Raw genomic sequence first — 19,007 nt, forward strand, 5'->3', positions numbered from 1 at the left:
ATTTTTTGGCTTTTTCACCATGACAACGTGTGAGATTGACACCAACTTTCATTCTCAGAGTCAAAAGTTGGTGGCAGAGTTACTAAAATTACAATACAATGTCATTTTCACTATATATTATAGGCAAATGGAGTGGTAAGTAGTACGCCTGGTTGTACCACTATAGGGCCCAATCATACTCAAAAGAAGAGTTTGATCCTGACTAGAAGGAACGCTAGCTATATGCTTAAGGATCGTGGCAACCGTAAGTATCAAGTACTTCTGAAAATAAAGTGGAACTGCAAAATTTTGTATTGTACTTGTAGTACACTATTTTCGTGTAAGCCAAATGTTCCACAAACAAAAAGGAAAAATTAGAACTTCCCATATGCAAGGCAATGAGGAAATGTTCATTTCACCCAACCAAAAAAAAGAAAAATCTACTTAACAAACAGACATTTTTACCTTGCTGCTAATGTACAACACTTTTATATAACTACTTTATACAACACTCAAAATTTAACCCTGCACTGCTAAGGCTTGCAAGTGCTCAATAAAAACTTGTAGGCTTAGTTCTTCAGTAAATATAATATCTGAGCCTTGTGTGTAAGTTGAGTTGTGTGTAACAGATGGATTCAACTTGGCAAGAAGAAATCTAGCCTGACTACTATGCTGGTCACATTTTACAAGCTTTGGCACAGGAATCCTTTCGGACACTAGTTGCTCTGCATCGATCTCGGGAGCTTCTAACAGTTTGCGGAAACTGTCGTGGCTAGGATCCTTGTCGTAGCCAAGTTTACGCCATTGTGCGATCTTAGAGCCATAATGAATAACCACATAGAAGTAGGAGTCAAAGAGCAAGATAACATCCGGAGAGACGGAGCAGATATCTAAAAGAACAGGGACAGGGGGACCGTCGAATGAATACTGGAAAAGAGTTGGCTGGACCATAATAAGTGAGCGAACTACCCCCTCACGGTTCAACAACAAACGGAAAAAAGCAGTTTCGTCTGGGGTGCAGTTGAAGACATCAATAAACTGGGATCTCCTTAGATAGTAAATGAACTGTGGGAAAAGGGATAAATTAGTCGCAAGACGGAATGATGAGGGGTCTTCTGGGATATAGTCTCCAAACTTTGAAGCAAAACGTATCAAACGTTTATCTAGCCACCGGACAACATCTAGAGAAAAATTGCTCTCTGCTCTATGAATGGCAAGCCTAGCCATCACTGAAGCAGCTGCTTCCTGATCAAAACCAGCAGCAATTTCCGGAGAGTGGTTCCCGACCCACCTTCTTGCAGCAGTGATCACCCTCTTCCGAATTCCCATGCTTCCATATCTATAGTTTGTTATGAACTGTATGAAAAATGCAGAACTAGGTTGGGCTTTCTGTTCATCCCCTACTTCGAAAAAGAAGGCAACACACATTTTATCAGTAAGTGCCCCCAATTTCCACATATAGGTACCTCCCTCGCCAATTTCTTTGTCACTGACTGAACCATTCTTCTTCTGAAGAGAAACACATGAACCAAGAGCCCCACAAATTTTAACATCCTTTGTCGTTACTATCTCAATAGTTGCATCAAGACACATTTTCAAATTACCAACCTCATCATGGCTAAATATATGACGCAAACACTTTCTGAACTGGTCCGAGTCAAATGACTCTGTTAACATCATGAACCCCCCTGAACTTTCAACTGGAGCTCTAAGCTCAGCTGCTCCAACTTGATCCAATGAACAAGCAAAGAGATCAAGAGCAATGGACGAATCAGACAATCTTCTAGATATATGCTTGTAGAATTCACTGGACTTCTTGTAGTATGGTGCATAACCATTACCAATGTCTCGCTGATTCCTAATGGTATTGCCAAAATCAGAGTTTACAATCATCCCTGGGCCGATTGTTGCTGGCCCTGAGGTGAAGACCATGATACGTGAACCTGCAGAGACCAAGCATCCTTCTAGTAGTCCAACAGCAACTGATACTGCTACTCCTGTAGCCCGTAAAGGTCTATGCCCTGGCATAACCTGCGGTGAAGAATGGATATCTTCAATTGCTGATGTGATGCTGAACTCCCCTTCTGATAGTGGTATCAGGAATCCCTGTTTTGGAGCCATATGTACCATTCCTGCTTGGTACTTCATACGATGAATACCCAGGAGTTGCTTGGTCTGTGATTAAAGAAAAAATAGCAAAATGAACAAATTAAAGCATAATCCATAATGAGTTTCTCAAAAAAATAATGAGTTTCTAGATGTTGCTGTTGATGCATATTTTTGTGTTGGTGGGCCGTGGGGGATTGGAAAGGGGTAATCAAGACCACAGAACAGGTTACGCAAGGTAGCTTACTTTAAATTGAATGGTTAAACCAGCTTGAAGCGACTTTTTATTACTATTTCATTTTCCTTATGGTTCAGAATATTGATTAGTAAATTGGTCATCCAGAAACTCTAAAGCATTCTGAAGCCCTTCAAACTATTCTCAATTTGGGCAACATACACTTCAACTATTATTTATTTTTTGGTTTGGCATCTAAGCCTTGAACTAACCCCTTTTTTAATAAAGTATAATTGTATTGATAATGGGAAAGTCATATACAAGAGGTATACAAAAAAACGTAGAGAATTTACAGATAGATATGATTCTTTACGAAAGACGCCCAATCTTCTATACAGATAGAGACCACATGAGTGCACCAAAAGGACATTATACGCAGGAGGCTATTCATCAGATGCACAAAATCAAGCTCTTCCCTTCAAAGGCTCTCCTATTTCTTTCTGTTCCTTATACCCACATAAGTTTTAATGGTGCAACATCCCAGGGTCAGTGTCTTTTCATCTTCTAAGGACCCAACTAAACAACTCATGCTTCACAGCACCCAACATGGTCCATCGTATTGCGAACCATCCTAAAAGCTACACCATAGACATAATCTATGTCGTCTCCCAATTGTTCTCACATGAATCAATAAGTAGCATATGTTATCCACCTCTTCCTCAAGGTTTCGAGTTCAAAATCACCACTAGCCGTCAACCAAGAGAGAAAAGTACATCTCTTAAACTAACCCCTTAAACAAACATTTGTAGTCCAACCTTTGAACTGACAAAAGAGAAGCAACTGATCTGTTGTATTAGTTTTTTGAAAGAAAAAACTTCCCTTTCTTTCTCTTCTTTATTTTGGTTTTATCCCTTCGACGAATTTCGGCTATGACCAATGCCCCACTAGCTAAATAGGAGTCTAAAGGTTCAGTAGCAATACTCTTTACCCCTTTTGTTTTCTTTTTCCTCATTTGTGCACCATCATTGCTAAGCATCAGTCTAGCCCATCAAATACATTGCTCCCTTTTCGTTCTTTTTTACCATGCTTCTTTTCTTCACTCTTTTCTGCTTTCTCTTTACTTTATTTCTTCAACTCCTTCTACTGCCTCTACTCTCGTTACGAATTGCTTCTACTGGCCCTTTTCTTTGTGCAAATACTTTATCAAAGTTAAGCTATGGAACAAAATATAATGTTGCAGCCAGTAGTTGAATAAAGGAGGAGGAATCACCACCACCACCACCCCATTCACCCCACCCCCACACGCACAAAGAACAACTTAAAGAGGATATAACGATGTGCTAAAGGTATCTGCTTTTGGATAGAAACAAAGGTGGAGCCTCGGTTTTGGATTTTGCAAAAGCTTTTTAGTTGATGGTAGCTAACTCAAGTTTCTCGAAGGAGGAACACTTGGTGACCTTCTGTAGTTCGTTGGGTAAGACCGAGATAGATTACTTACTACTTCGGAAGGGTTATTCAGAGTGAGAATCTTACAACCCGACATAAGCTCTTGGTGATGGATTTGAAGATTATGAGGAAGAGGAGGAGGGTTTTGTGTAACAGGTCAAGGATCAGATGAGGTGGCTTGACTGCATCCGGAGCCTAGGATATGGGGAGAAGTTGATGGCGATGAGGGGCTTAGGGGAGTAAAGGGGATGCAAACAGTATGTGGGACAGGCAACTAGTTGCATCAGTTAAGCAACGAGAGAGGTGCTGTGGTCTCGAGGGGCAACTTTGGTGAGCATCAAGGGGATTGGTGGTGGAATGGAGAAGTCCAAAGAAAAGTGGAAGCAGAAAAGGTTGCTTATGAGAAGTGGGTGGAAGCAGGGACGAGGAGGATAAGCGAGAGAATGGGAACAATATAAGTCCTTGAGAATTGCAGGGATTGAGACACCTTGCCCCGCAAAACCCATAGCGAGAAGAAGAGGCTTGCGCCACGAAGGCCAAAGCAAGGTCCCTCCCATGCTTTGAGATACACTCCGCAAGGTCCAGGTCCCCTCGCTCTGAGCTTGCTCCATGAGGTCCTCATTTTCGACACTTAGGCGAATTTTCAATTTTTGCACAGTAATTTCATAAAACTCACATAACTTTTCGTGCGGGGCTCAGATTGACGAATGGTTAGAAGCGTTGGAACACAAAATCACTTTTCCTTCTTTGAAAAAGGTACCTAATCTCATACACACGATTATTATTAGTTTGGATTGAATCAAACACATTTAGCTAGTTCAACATGGCCAGAACTTACTAAGTGTTACATATAACATTCTCATTCAAAATTCCTCATCCTATTATATATATTTCTTAATCATATGGTACTAACTGGCTGGACTAATTCAAATTTGTGTCACGTAAGGTCTATTAAGGAGAAGTGGTTTAACTGCTCCGTATAAAAAATCTTAATTTTAAGGATTCGAATCTAAGACCTTTGATTAAAAGAGAAGGAATCTCATTTGTTGATGGTCAAACCACATCACTTGATGGTTATTAAAAACAATTAGCATCCAGAAAAACAATAGTAAGTAAATAAAAAGCACTAATTGAAAACGAGTGGTATGTTATATTGTTTTGTTTCTTCTTCTTTTTTGAAAAATAAAGATAAAGAATAAATTCAAATGAGGAAGATTAAGGTAATCTATGCTAGTTAGTTGCAAACTTTTCCTAATTACTTAGTTGATGCACTCTAATTTTATGATATTATACTCAACCCCGCTCTATCTCTAAAAATACAATGACCTCCCTTTATTTTAAATTTTTTTTGGTAAAGATCACTCGTGAGATGGTTAATCGTAAATGACATTTATACCCTTGAATAAATCAAAATTTATTTTTGAAATACATGTAAGTAACCTCCCATCCTTTTAAAGAAGGATAGTGAAATCAAAACTCATTTATATTGGATCACATAATATAATAATTATTATTTTTTTGTTGACTCAATCATATAAAACAATTATTATGCTGGTTTGGACAATCTCCCACCAATTTCATTTAACAGATTATTATTTATTTATCTTTGAATTATTTTCTTTATTGGTAACTGCTATCTTTGCCACTTTTTATTTATTGGTAAATGAGTGTAATTAGTACACTCATTTATACTGGATTACATAATATAATAATAATTAACTTTTTTGTTGACTCGATCATATAAAACAATTATTATGCTGGTTTGGACAACTCTCTCACTAATTTCATTTCACAGATGTTTTTTTTAAAATTATTTTCTTTATCGGTAATTGTCATCTTTGCCACTTTGTATTTATTGGCAACTGAGTGTATTGGACACTCATTTAGTCATTTATATTGGATCACATAGTATAATAATTATTAATTTTTTTGTTGACTAAATCATGTAAAACAATTATTATGCTTATAATAAATTGAAAGTATATACAAATACAGAGAAAATTCATAAAATATGTACAAAATCGAAAATAATTCAAGATTAAAGTTCCTTGTTTTATATATTGGACCATATTAGAAGGATAAATAAAGTAATAATTATACTATATTTTTCATTAAGTAATATAAAATAGGCAATTTAAGTAAGGGTAAACTTGGAAAATGCCAATTTTGCAAAACTTTAATGGAGTGATAATCGGCAAGTCCTTTATGAAACTCAAAAAATCTAGCCAATTTGATAATTTAATGAAGTTGAGGGTGGAAAATAATTTTGTTTAATCACAAGGAAAGTTTTGGTAAATCACAAAACTTAAAAACTGACGGGTCTATAAATATACAGGTTTGCTCTCTCGTCTGTACTCACTCTGATATGAGATTGGAAGACTCTGTCAATACAAAATTTATATATCATACATCTTATTGTATTAGTCATGACAAGAAAGAGCTCCCAGATGCAAGAAAAAAGTGAAAAGAAGTCTACCAAAGAGATCACGTCCTCCAACAAACAGAAAGCTCTTTGCAAGCAAGCAACAGATCTTTCTGTTTTGTGTGGAATCAATATAGTTATTATTAGTTTTTCAATTATAGATGAACCATTCATATTTGGTTTACCAAATGCTAAATCGGTTGTTGATCGATTTTTGCAGGTGAAATCATCAACTGAGTGTTCCTCAAGTTGTAGGATGACAATTGAAAAAAATTGTCACCCTAAAAAACATGAGAAGATGGACAAAACAAAAAAGAAGACAATCGATGACAAGGAAAAAGGAAAGGTTATTGAAGACGATTTTGAGCGCTCTATATCAAAAAATTTCAAGGGGACTGATTTAGAAAGAGAGAAGCAGCTGACACAAGAGATCAAAAAATTTGAAAGAGATTTAGATGATAAGATTAACGAGTTACAGTCAAAGATTAGAGCAAAAGATACCGAAACAGGACTTAAAATGATTTCTTCAACCACACTGTCTAATTGGTTGGGTCTTTAAGTGAAAATTATGATATAATAAATCTAAAAAATATTTTATTGTGATCTATGTTTCTATATAACGATAAGTTATAATGTGAGACATGAATTTGATGTTGTTTATTATTTACATATGATGTTCTTTCTAGACATATACTTCTGATCTTCACAAACTTTCACATTTCACAGATACATCCGCTTTAACAAAATATATAATTAATATGTTATTACATATTATAAAAGTTTGGATAGTGATACTAGTATTTCACAAGAATATAACAAAATTACATTTTTTTTGTGAGTTTATTTTGTGTCAACCTTTTATATAATTTTTATTTTTTTTGAGAATGAAAATTTTATATAAGTAATATTATATAAATCAATATTATATAAGTAATTTTTGCTTACTGAAAGTTTAAATCCCTCTTCTTTAACATTTTAACCTAACTTTGTTTTTTACTCCTCCGCAAAAGCTCCATCCTTTTTGCTATTTCAAAAAAGCTCCATCCTTTTTGTACATTTGATGACTAAAACTCACAATCTTACAATTGGATTTGAGGGGTGCTTAGCATCCGAGCAACTTCCTCCGGCCGTTTCAACCTAACTCACAAATGTTAATGGTAAAATTTTACTAATTGTAATTTGAGATATTACTCTCTCCATTCTAACTTATGCGTTATCGTTAATTTGACACGTGTAATCCTTGATTTCCCTATACTGCTCCAGCAGTCTTCTCATAAGGTGAAGGACTTCTAGACTGGGTCACCTTGGCATGAAACCAAACTGGTTCTATAAAATAGACACACCCCTCCTGACCCTCATATCTACCCTTTCCCCCAAACTTTCATCGTGTGGCACAACAACTTGATCCCCCTATAGTTGTTTCAATTCTGAATATCATTGTACTGACTGACAAAACTTGCAGTATGGCTAATGCTAGGCAGGATGTTTGGAGCCAAATCCTAGAGTCAAAAGGGTTCAAGTTAAGCAGGACCAAGACTGAATACCTAGAGTGCAAGTTCAGTGATGTAACGCATGAAGTTGGAGTGGAAGTGAAGATTGATACACAGGCAATCCAAAGAAAGAAAGTTTCTTTACACAAAAAAGTCAAATAAAAATATACAATTCATCTTGATTTTCTCCAAAAATTGTATTTGTCTTCAAAAGCTCTATGGTTCCTCTCCTTCCAAATGGTCCACCATATGCAAGCAATGATAAGTTTCCACCAATTTTTCTGACTAACTGCCCCATCATTCTGATTCCAACATTTCAGTAAATCAACACGTGTTGCTAGCATTGACCATCTGATTCCTATTAGGTTCAAGAATGGTTGCCATAATTGTCTAGTAACAGGCAGTGAATGAATAGGTGACTATTATTTTCCCCGGCAGCTCCACGCAAAAAGCCTATAATTGGAATCCCCTTCTTTGAAGTTTATCCTATGTGATGCAAGCATTTCTTACTACTAGCCAAGAAAAGCATACCACCTTAATAGGAGCCTTCATCTTCCAAATGGATCTCTGTGGCCACTGATTAGTTGATTGTCTGTGCCTAATCAGAATGTTATAAGCTAGGTTCCTTTACTGGTGGGCTTCCATAAAAGTGAATCTTTAGTATCTTTGAACCCTTGGAATGACTCCAAGGTCTTGAAAAATTCAACAAAACACTTTCCAGATCCCATTCATGTAGTAGCTTCTGAAAGTAATATTCCATCTATGTACTCCTTTTGCTTATTCCAGGCTAATGTTTGGCGTAGTCGCAATGCTAAAGAATTCAGGGAAGAGTTCCTTTAGAGGTCCATGCCCAAGCCAATTATCACACCAAAAAAGAATTTTCCTTCCATAGCCCACTCTTAAACCAATATTTCCAGCCATCAAAGTCCAGAGGGATCTGATTGCTTTTGCTTTCCAGACTCCTACAGGGTCTCACAATCACTTTTGAACACCACTGGTCATCATCTTGACCATACTTGTCATGAATGACATTTCTCCATAAAGCATATGTTTCAAGATTATACCTCCATATCCACTTCATTAGTAAACTTTGGATGTGAGCATTTAGGTTCTTGATGCCAAGGCCTCCCAACTTTTTTGGATTTGATAAGAACATCCCAATTAACCAAGTGGAATGCCCTTTTTCCGTTGTTGCCTTCCCATATGAAATTCCTCCTGATCTTGTCAATTATTTTCCTTACCTTGCTAGGAAAAGGAAAAGAGACATGACATAAGTAGGAAGGACATCCAAAACACTATCGGCTAGTATGACCCTAACACCCAGAGATAAGTATTGTCCCTTCCATATTGCAAGCCTCTTTTCACACCTCTCTATGACACCACCCCTGATCTACAAGGCTTTACTTTTAGCACCCAAAGTTAGCCCCCAATAGGTAGTAGGTAGGGAACCCACCACACATCCCAGAACACCTGCAAGTTCTTGAATATTGTCCACTTTATTAACCAGGATAAACTGCTCTAATGCCAGTTAACATGAAGTCCAGAAACTGCCTCAAAAATCACCAGAATAGTTCTCAGATGTTTGACCTGATCAATATCAGCATCGCAGAGTACCAATGAATCATCTGCGTAAAGTAAATGGGTGATCTCTATACCACTGTTCTCCCGGTCTGTAACCTTGAAACCCATCGGGGCTCCTATGTCTTTTGTAATTTTAAACATCCGATTCAGTCCTTCCATAGCTATAGAAAGAGGAAAGTGGAGAGAGGATCACCTTGTCTCAATCCTCTCTCAAAAGAGAACCCTTCAAGAGATCCATTTACCAGAATAGAAAATTTGACAATCTTAATACAGAAGGTGATCAACTTCATACCAAAACCCATGTCTTTTAGAACTTTTAGGAGAAAATTCCAGTTAACATGATTGTAAGCCTTCTCAATGTCATGTTTGCAGAGAATACCAAGAGTGTGGTATTTGATTCTAGAGTCCACACACTCATTGGCTATCAATGTCGCATCTATGATCTGTGTACCTCTAATAAAAGTCATTTGATGTCTATCACCAGTTTATAATCACTCTCTTGAGCCTTTCAATGAGAAACTTAGAGATAATTTTATCAATCAAACTTATAGGTCTGAAATCTCTAAAACTTTTTTCTTGGGAATCAGGGCAACATAAGTTGCATTGAAACTCTTTTCAAAATACTCTCTTGTGAAAGTTTCTAATAGTGTCCATCACATCCTTTTTCACAAGATAAGAGTGGCGGAAATGAGGATGTTGAGGCGGTTATGCGGGCATACTAGGAGAGATAAGACTAGGAATGAATATATCCAGGACAAGGTGGGAGTGGCCTCTGTGGTGGATAAGATGGGAAAGTAAGACCAAGATGGTTCGGGAATGTGAAGGGGAGATATGCAAAGGCCCAAGTAAGGAGGTCCGAGAGGTGGCAATGGTGGGTTTAAGAAGAGGTAGAGTCAGGCCGAAGAAGTATAGGAAGAAGTGATTAGACATGACTGACTCATCTTTAGCTTACCGAGGACTTGACCTTAGATAGAAAGTTGTGCAGATCGCAGATTAGGGTAGAGGGTAAGTAGTGGAGTGGTCTCGCTTTCCTACGGGGTAGGCTTAGTGGTAATTTTGTAGTTCCTTGTCCTACGCTCACTGTTACTACCTCTTATTTCTTGTGATTCAATTATTGCACTATTTCACTACTGATACTGTTCATTTTCATTGAATGTAATAAAATTCTTTCTCTATTATTTATTACGCCTCTTTACTTCTATATGTTCTTTGCCTTAATGCTCTGATATGTGATACTTGAGCCGAGAGTCTTTAGAAAACAACCTCTCTACGTCCATGAGGTATGGAGGTAGAGGTAAAGTCTACGTACACCCTACCCTACCCTCCTGAGACTCCCCCTGTGCGATTTCCTGGTGCTTGTTGTTGGTTGGTTGGTTTGCTTGAGAAACAAGATTTCACTAGTGTGCGAAGGTGGGGATGTTGCGTCGGATGTCAAAAAAATATGGCGAGAAGAGATATGGAGAAAAGAACAAGGGGGAGAGGGGAAGAGAAAGATGAGCATATACTTATTGAAGTGGGATGGAAGAAACAAGAAAAAAGTGGGGAAAAGTGGAAATTCACGAGAAAGAAACACAAAAGCAGATTAGAACTCGGGTTAGAGAAGGAACTGAAGGAGAGAGTACGCAAAGTCTAGTAAGAAAAAGAAGGAAAAACTAATGAAGTGGCTGACTACTCCTAAACGGTGAGCATTGACAAGAAGAGAATAATAGAAGCTGGCATTTCCAACAATTCTCTGAGTTGAAGTTGATCTTAGTTAAAAACTCACGGAAGGGATCAGTTGCTACCGTTTAAATGTTTAGGTGGCTACATGTCATGGAAGATGTTTTATAGGGTATGTTGCCAAATTTGAAATAGTTATAGAGGCTCTACAACACTTTAATGTCCCAATTTTTTTAAAATGATGCCAAGCACGTGTTCATTAGTTAGCTTGGAGCTTCAGACTAGAATAAAGGCATAGATAGGACTCATTCAATGAGATCCCTAATATAAATCACACCAATGAAACGTTGTAGAAGGAGAAGCCATAACAGCAAAGACCAATCCATCTCAATCTACACTACAGAAAGCATTGCCTCGTCTGCCCTCAAGACACTAAAACACTTCCTCTTAAGCTAACCTCTTGTGCGTCACATCATAACACACACTTGCTTCCCTTCAAATTAAATACAACTATTTGGCTAGAACTTTTACGATGTGCTGAACAAGTGCACTATACAAAGTGGAGCAAACAGGCCAGCTGACTGATTTAGTCTTTAAACATTAACTATAAGGTTTTGTCTGATAAAAGTGATCCTATATTCATATGCAGAACTGAGAACTTCAAAATAATGTCCCTCAAACTTCCTTCGACTCTTCTTTGGGGATCAGAAGAAATAGACTAAAAATTCAACGTGGAGCTTTCTTGTTCTCCTCAAAAGTATAGTGCTCGCCCCCCACCCGACTCTAAAGTTCCTCCTTTTTTATCCCCTTTTACTAATTCCCAAACGACAAAGGCTAATTCATCTCACATTTCTTACGGAAAGAAATGTATCAAGATTCAATCAGAGATCCACAGCTCAAAAACAAGTAAAGCATGCATTCCTGCATTGAACCCAAACTTCTCTAGTTGTTTCCCTGATGCATCAAACATTTGGAAAGCTACCACTGTTTAAATTGCATTATCCTTGATATAACTAGGGTATAATATATTTCAGAAAGAAAAACAGCTCTTTGTTAATTGAATGCATTAGTAAACTGAACTAGACAAGCACATTGACAAAGGCTTAGATAATATTTCACATTTTACCTGCTCAGAAGAAAGCTCACGCTCACCGTGGAACATCACAACTCTACAGCACTCTCCAAAACCAAGATCGTAAACTCTAACCATTGAATCAAATACCACCAACCCAACTAATGCAGTTTCAGGCAATTGAGCAATCACATGAAGAAGCTCATTTTTCACCACCCCAAGCTCCTCATCCGACGTACAAGCATCCACAACAAACACAAACGCTGGGCCAATCCCATATCCCGCCCAATCCAAGCTCGAGGGAGTACTCGAAAACGAAGGCATTTTCGATGACAGTGACATATTTCCAAAATTAGAGCTCGAATTCGGATTTTGAGCTAAACCCCTTTTCCCCAAATGATACTCAACAGTACTGTACGTCGGGAAAAGCTCAGCAGGTATATTGTTTTCGTTGATTCCAAGATACGATTTTGGAAACGGGTTTTTCCGGTAACAAAACGGGCAAACCCAAATTCTCGATTGGTAATCAACACGAGCATATGGGTTTAAAACGGCGCCGCATTGGGTGCATATAAGAGGATCATAAGGAAGTACAGGGAGCTCGTTAAAATGCATCAATGGTGTACACATAATAGATAGTGGGATTATCAGACCTGAAGCTTCGGATTTTGATACTGGCCATGAATTCCATGACCACCGGAGACCTTCAATTGCCTCCAGTTCCACGAAATCCATGGAAAATTTTAGTATTAGGTATACGGATTAGTGAAATCTGAAGGCAAAAAATTGGATTATTAATTTACATAATCATGAAAAAAAAGTAAAGGGTTTTGAGTTTTTTTGGGGAAAATATTGGATTTGATTTTAGCGTAGGGGCTAAGTTTCAGAAAGATTCCGGCGATCGGCCGGCCAACGGAGTAAGAAAGCGGTGGGCCGCCGATTGGAGGATGAAAATTTAATGGGGTAGATTCGATTCTTTGATAGTGAAATTGTGTGATCACGTGATAAAGTCATGTGACAAATGCTTGAGTGTAGATCTTAGGTGGCTTCTTGGTGGGGTTCGGGGAGGGGTTTCACTCGATATCTGATATTCGTACATTAGAAATTCTTTTCATACACAAAATGTGAATTTGAAATATCTTGATTAAGAGTGAATGATCATATATGTATATCATAAATCTTGAGGCTTTTGTTCGTAAATTAAGTAGTTATCAAGAAAATATTTACTTTGTTCGAATTCTTGTTATATTGATATTTTTTATTAATTGGTTTATGTTTGATATGTTTGAAACAAAAAAAATGTGTTAACCTTCTGATTTCTTTAGACTAATAGAACTTCTTGAAAAATAACATCTAGTAAGTATCCTTTAGAAAAATTGTAAAAATAAATATCAAAAGAAACATCATTGTATTGTAGACTTGTAGTGTGTATTTGTGAAATTCGATCAAGAGAGTTTCACCTTAAAATAAATAAATGACTCGCAAATTTCATTCGTTGATGAGAACTTTGTGTGGACTAGCTTCCAGAGAAATCTGCTTGAACATGGTCCTAACTACACCCAACACATTATCAATCAAAGTGTTGCCTTGAACATGATTCAAAATGATTGAGCAATGCAAGTCGATGATAGCATCAAAACTCCAAGATTCAAGTAATCACATTCCATTCTATAAAGAGTCTATGATCTCCTCATCAACAATAGCTATCGTGCATAGGGTATGTAAGTTAGTTAGTGAGGTAATTCCTATCTATATTTATTTCAAGATCCCTTAATGGTATGACATCTAGTTTTTCACCTAGATACAATATTGTTTTGTACTATTTTCACTAAGTAAACGGTTATTGAAATTTTTATCAAGCAAATGATTTTGAATCAAATTATGCGAGTTTAATTGAATTTGAATGAATTAAAAAGAATTGAGTTAATATTTGGTCAAGTTATATTAAACTCTCTAATGGTTACATAAGTCGAGATACTAGGCCCCAAAACATGCTAAATAACTCTGCTCAACACTTACCAATTTTAATTTCTTTATTTCTTTCTTATAATTTGATTAATTATCAAACTAAACTAATATTATTTGTTTTTATTGAAGTTAAGACGTTGAAGTCTGAACGCACAAGGTAATATTAAGATATGCATTGAGATTTAGATGTCTGAATTTGAATACACATCTGATTATTAAGATATTGCATTAAAATTTGAGTACTAAATAGTTAAGATTGCTTGTTTTCTCAACATTTGAATATATAAAATTTTATCTTTGTATAATGTTCAAATAAAATACTAAATTGATCTAATATCATATCAATTAAAGAAAATTAAAAAATTATATGGCAATTGGTGATGGTGATGACTAACCATAGTGATTGTGTATTGACTAACAATGATGGTTGTGAGTAGTATCTTATGGTATAGTGATTGACAATGATCAATTGTGGTCTTTGGTGGTGGCAGTGGCAAAAATTTACATGGCGATTAGTGACGGTGATTACTAACAATAGTGATTGTGTGTGTCGATTTAAGATGGTATTGACTAATGATGGTGGTTGTGAGTAGTATCTTATGATATAGTGGTTGGCAGTAGTGATCAACGGTGGTTCTTGGTGGTGGCGGCTGATAATTAGCAGTGAAATGATGCTAACAGCTAATGGCTGGTGAATGATGATAACGGTTAGCGATATATAATGTTGATTAATGATGGTAATTATCGATAGTAACTAGTATGACGAATTCGATGGTAAAAGTTTTTAAATTTAATAATTGAAATTTTGAATCCACCTATGAGTAGGAATACCAAAGGTAGGATGGTGGTGAACGCCTTTATGGTGTGCTAACAGAAGATATTGAAGTGAGGTTTGGGCCTACATGTAGTCTTAACAGCAGACTGAGAGTCCAATTTCAATACCCTCTCGTGTGCATCGAAATACGTGTGGGGAAGAGTGAGTTGCGTTCATCAGTTCTTCGGCCTACCATTTTTTTCTCCTCAAGTCCATGGCAGAAACATCCGAGGGTTTATCAAAAATAACTTATACCTTCATAAAGTAGAGGTAAGATTGCACACTTCACCTTTATCAGACTCCACTTGTCGAATTATATTGGATATATTGTTGTTGTTATTGTTGTCCATGAACGGATCTCGAAGGTCGATTACGAGTTCATATATATATATATATTATATACATTAAGAAATTCATTAAATGTACATAAAATTTGAGGTGTAGGTAGTTTGAGTTGTTCGACATAGGTTATGCCTCACTCTTCAAAACTTATTTTTTATAGAGACAAATTTTTGTACTCCCTTTGTCCCAATTTATGTGGTACTTTTCGTTTTTCGAGAGTCAAACAGTTTAAGTTTGACCAACAATTTACCCATGAAATCTTTAATTTTTTTGAAATGAAATTTATATATTTATAAACTACGTAAAAAGTACTATAAGTCACAATAATCAACAACTCAAAATATTAAAAAGATGTATGAAAAATTTACAGTCAAAGATAGACTTGTTTGAATCTCGAAATTCAAAAAGTGTCACATAAATTGAAATAGTGGAAGTATATTTTATTGGACTATTGAGATCGAACAATACACACACACATATATAGATCAAACTCATTCTGAATCCACTTATTATGTTAGGTTTTAAATTCATCTATTTTAGAGGTGGAACTTATCGAACTTAAATTCTAGATCCGCCTATGGATGGAAGTGATCTAATTTCCACCCTCTTAAAATTGAATGCATTGGTTAGATGTCAAAGACAGGCAGGTTTGTTGGGGTAATTAATAATGAGGAGAGAATGAAAGGCAATGAAAACACAGCCTAAATACAGCAAAACTGATTTTGTTTTCCTTGAAAACAATATGTTGCCATGAAGCTTCTAATTAACAAAATCCAAGAATTGTCTTGTCATTGTTGGTTGTATACATTCTTTCAACTACATAGACAAATTGATCTGTGATTTGATTGTTCAGAGTTGTTCTACAATAATAGTGTTCCTCTTTTTAATGTGCTTTACGCAGGTGTAAATCTGAATTAATCGGGATGCTAAAACAATAGTAACAAATATGAAGAAAAAAAAGAAAGTACAATCTGTACTCATGAAATGTAGCATCTGATTCCCTTCTTTCATTTCTCTCTTAACTTTTTCATTCAGTATTCACAAATCATTTCTTCTACTAATAATTAATATAGGTACGTACCGTAGCATTTCAATACGTACCGTAGCATTTCATACCTTGAAATTCTATATTTCAAAGTGCTCAAACTCGAGACTTCTAATTAAGAATGAAAATTTCAACCATCCTACCATATACTCTATTGTTTCCTTTTCGCCAACTACATAGTTGGTCCCTTATTGTTTCACCACTTCTCATTTTGACATAACAATTGACCTAAATTTATTACACACAACAACTTCAGTCAGTGCATGCCTATTAAACAGAATAGGCCACCATGTCTTATTTAGACGTGTGAATTGATCCGATATATAAAAGGCATATCTTAGACATACGTTAGATGTCTAATAGGTAGCAGGATAAGTTGAAGTGTCTAAACGAAAAGTGGTAACAAATATATTAACAATCCCTTTAAGTTGTATGACTTTTCATTCCAACGCTTCAACTGACCATTATATACCAGACACTTCGAGTTCAGTCAATCAATGTATGCCAATTAAACACAATATATAAACCGACATGGACAAAGAACATATATCTCACCTGTCTAAAGCACGTGAAATTGATCCGATAGGTAAGAGTTGTATCTTAGATATATGTTAAATGTCTAACAGGAAACAGGTCCAGTTGAAGTGTCTAAATGAAAAAGAAAAAAAAAAGTCTTGTAGAGTTTTAGTCCATATATGTGGGTGAGCTTGTCCCTCTCTTGTCCCCTACATGTTCAAAGTTGCTACTCTTCCAGCCAACAGCCTTAGCTTGTCTTTGTCCCAAATTTATGTACTTTTGGAACATTTCTTTAATGATTCTCCAAACTCTTCCCCCTTTTCCCTTATATAACAACAACCCACAAACTATTAGCTAACTCATATTTTCTTGAACACAAATACAAGGTCAAAAACAATCTCTTCACATCAATCTTGAAGAAGAAAACCAAGAAAGACCTAGAATTTTGAGTTTATAGTTTAAGGTATAGTTGTGCAGAAGTTTTTATCACCAGGATGGAGAAAATTTTGAATCTTAAAGCAACAGAACTTAGATTGGGTTTGCCAGGGACAGAGGAAGAAGTTGATCACCAACAAATTGTGCCCAATTCCAAGAATAACAAAAGGTCTTTGTCTGAATATGAAGATGAATCAAGTTCAGATTATGAAGCCACAACACCCCCTGTTGCCAAGTAAGTTTCATACTCCATCTGTTCCAATCTATCTGACATAGTTTAACTCGGTTAAGCGAGAAATGAATAATTTTAACTAAGGGTGGAATGGAAATTTTAAGTTAAATTGCTACCACAAACAAGAAGTAACTATGAAATTCGCCACTGCACGTGTATTGACCATCCAAAATGCACTATTTTTGAAAGATCTGACATGGCTGTGGCGATACTTTTGGAGGATCTGAGCAAGATAGGCTATGGTAAATTGGAAAGTTCTATTAAATTTATTTCCAAATTTAGAAAACTATTATTCTTGTAAATCAACTAAAAAGAAACGATGCCACACATAAAATGAAAAAAGAGGGGTTACTTTTTTTCAAGTCTTGAATGAGTAGGGGCAAAGCAAGAGAGGAAGCAGAACTACTACCTTTGGTCAAAATCCTGTATTTTTCTTAAGAGATCCACTTAATATATATAAACAGCGTATCCAGAATCGAATAAGCTGTTTTTCTATTTATTAGAATTTAGAACTCATTAACTCAAACTTCTGGCTCCGCCTACTAAATTGCAGGGCACAAATAGTGGGGTGGCCACCAGTGAGATCTTACTGGAAGAACACCTTACAAATTACTACAAAGAAAACAGAAGCTCATCAAGATCAGTGTGGAATCTATGTCAAAGTTAGCATGGATGGAGCCCCTTTTCTTAGAAAAATTGATCTTAAAATGTACAAGTGTTACACTGAACTCCTTAAAGCAATGGAGAAAATGTTCAAGCTCAACATAGGTGAATATTCAGAGAGGGAAGGCTATAAAGGGTCAGAATTTGCACCTGCTTATGAAGATAAAGAAGGTGATTTGATGCTTGTTGGAGATGTTCCTTGGGAGTAAGTTCTTGAACCTTCACTCACCCCACCCCGAACTATTACCATTAAAAATAGTTGCACAATCAGATCATTTATAAGGTAGCTGTAAACAAATACATATGATTGATAAATCTGATAAAAATAACAATTAATTTGCTAATATAGGTTAAACTGCATTGGTCGAGAGTAAGTTCTTGAACCTTGACCACCACCCACCACCACTCCACTTGTTAAAAGAATTGTTACACAATCATAAGCAAATTTTTGGAAGATAAGATTATTAAAAATGTATTTTAGAAAAAAAAGAAAGAAAATAGGCTAAGCTGCATTAGTCAGGAGTAAGTAGTTAAACACTTGGTTAACTTTTAGAGTGATATATATAATTGGTAATCTGATAAATATGGTAAATAATTAACATGTTATAATAAGTTAAAATACATAGATCGTGTAAAAAATCTTTACACTGTCAATGTATATAACTTAAATTTATATAAGTTACATGTCTAGGCATGGATTTTAATGAGATTATTTTCATGGATATTGCAGAATGTTCATGTCATCATGCAAGAGGCTGAGGATAATGAAAGGATCAGAAGCAAGAGGCTTGGGATCATGTGAACTATGATATATATAAATATACCACACGCATTTTTGAGGCTTTTATGAAGATTTCTCTGTTTAGAAGAATCCTGAAATAGATTTATTTATTTATTTTGAAACACTGTAATCAAACAGAAAAAAGACTTAGTAATTGCAGTTACTTTTTCGTTTTTGTTCTTGTTGTAACATCATATATATAGCAGGGGATAAACCATGGTGGTTTAGAAATCCTGCATATATTTTTGAGACTGGGATAATCTCCCCTTCAAACATACAAA

The 19,007-nt window shown here is 36.0% G+C and overlaps 2 protein-coding genes across 2 annotated transcripts; one reads left to right on the forward strand and one right to left on the reverse strand.

Moving 5' to 3' along the window:
• Nucleotides 1-249: 249 nt before the first annotated feature.
• LOC125825851 (protein transport protein SEC23) lies at nucleotides 250-12,882 on the reverse strand. Its single transcript, XM_049505137.1, has 2 exons — nucleotides 11,985-12,882; nucleotides 250-2,154 (listed from the first exon to the last, which is right to left on the reverse strand). Exons 1-2 carry the CDS (start codon nucleotides 12,663-12,665, stop codon nucleotides 499-501), a joined length of 2,337 nt encoding a protein of 778 aa, XP_049361094.1. The 5' UTR covers nucleotides 12,666-12,882; the 3' UTR covers nucleotides 250-498.
• Nucleotides 12,883-16,958: 4,076 nt separating this feature from the next.
• LOC125825875 (auxin-responsive protein IAA4-like) lies at nucleotides 16,959-18,851 on the forward strand. Its single transcript, XM_049505167.1, has 3 exons — nucleotides 16,959-17,285; nucleotides 17,836-18,150; nucleotides 18,676-18,851. The coding sequence occupies exons 1-3, from the start codon at nucleotides 17,110-17,112 to the stop codon at nucleotides 18,752-18,754; spliced, it is 570 nt and encodes a 189-aa protein (XP_049361124.1). The 5' UTR covers nucleotides 16,959-17,109; the 3' UTR covers nucleotides 18,755-18,851.
• Nucleotides 18,852-19,007: the final 156 nt, after the last annotated feature.

Source organism: Solanum verrucosum, unplaced genomic scaffold (assembly GCF_900185275.1).
Source record: "Solanum verrucosum unplaced genomic scaffold, falcon-dt-bn FXZP01000161.1, whole genome shotgun sequence".
NCBI lineage: Eukaryota > Viridiplantae > Streptophyta > Magnoliopsida > Solanales > Solanaceae > Solanum > Solanum verrucosum.

Bases quoted from the DNA above. Each gene is read 5' to 3' on its own strand.
- LOC125825875 (XM_049505167.1), top strand. From the start codon at position 17,110: ATGGAGAAAATTTTGAATCTTAAAGCAACAGAACTTAGATTGGGTTTG. The intron at 17,286-17,835 runs GTAAGTTTCATA...ACTAAATTGCAG, and splicing joins ACAACACCCCCTGTTGCCAA to GGCACAAATAGTGGGGTGGC. The intron at 18,151-18,675 runs GTAAGTTCTTGA...TGGATATTGCAG, and splicing joins GTTGGAGATGTTCCTTGGGA to AATGTTCATGTCATCATGCA.
- LOC125825851 (XM_049505137.1), bottom strand. From the start codon at position 12,665: ATGGATTTCGTGGAACTGGAGGCAATTGAAGGTCTCCGGTGGTCATGG. The intron at 2,155-11,984 runs GTAAAATGTGAA...CTTTAATCACAG, and splicing joins GTGAGCTTTCTTCTGAGCAG to ACCAAGCAACTCCTGGGTAT.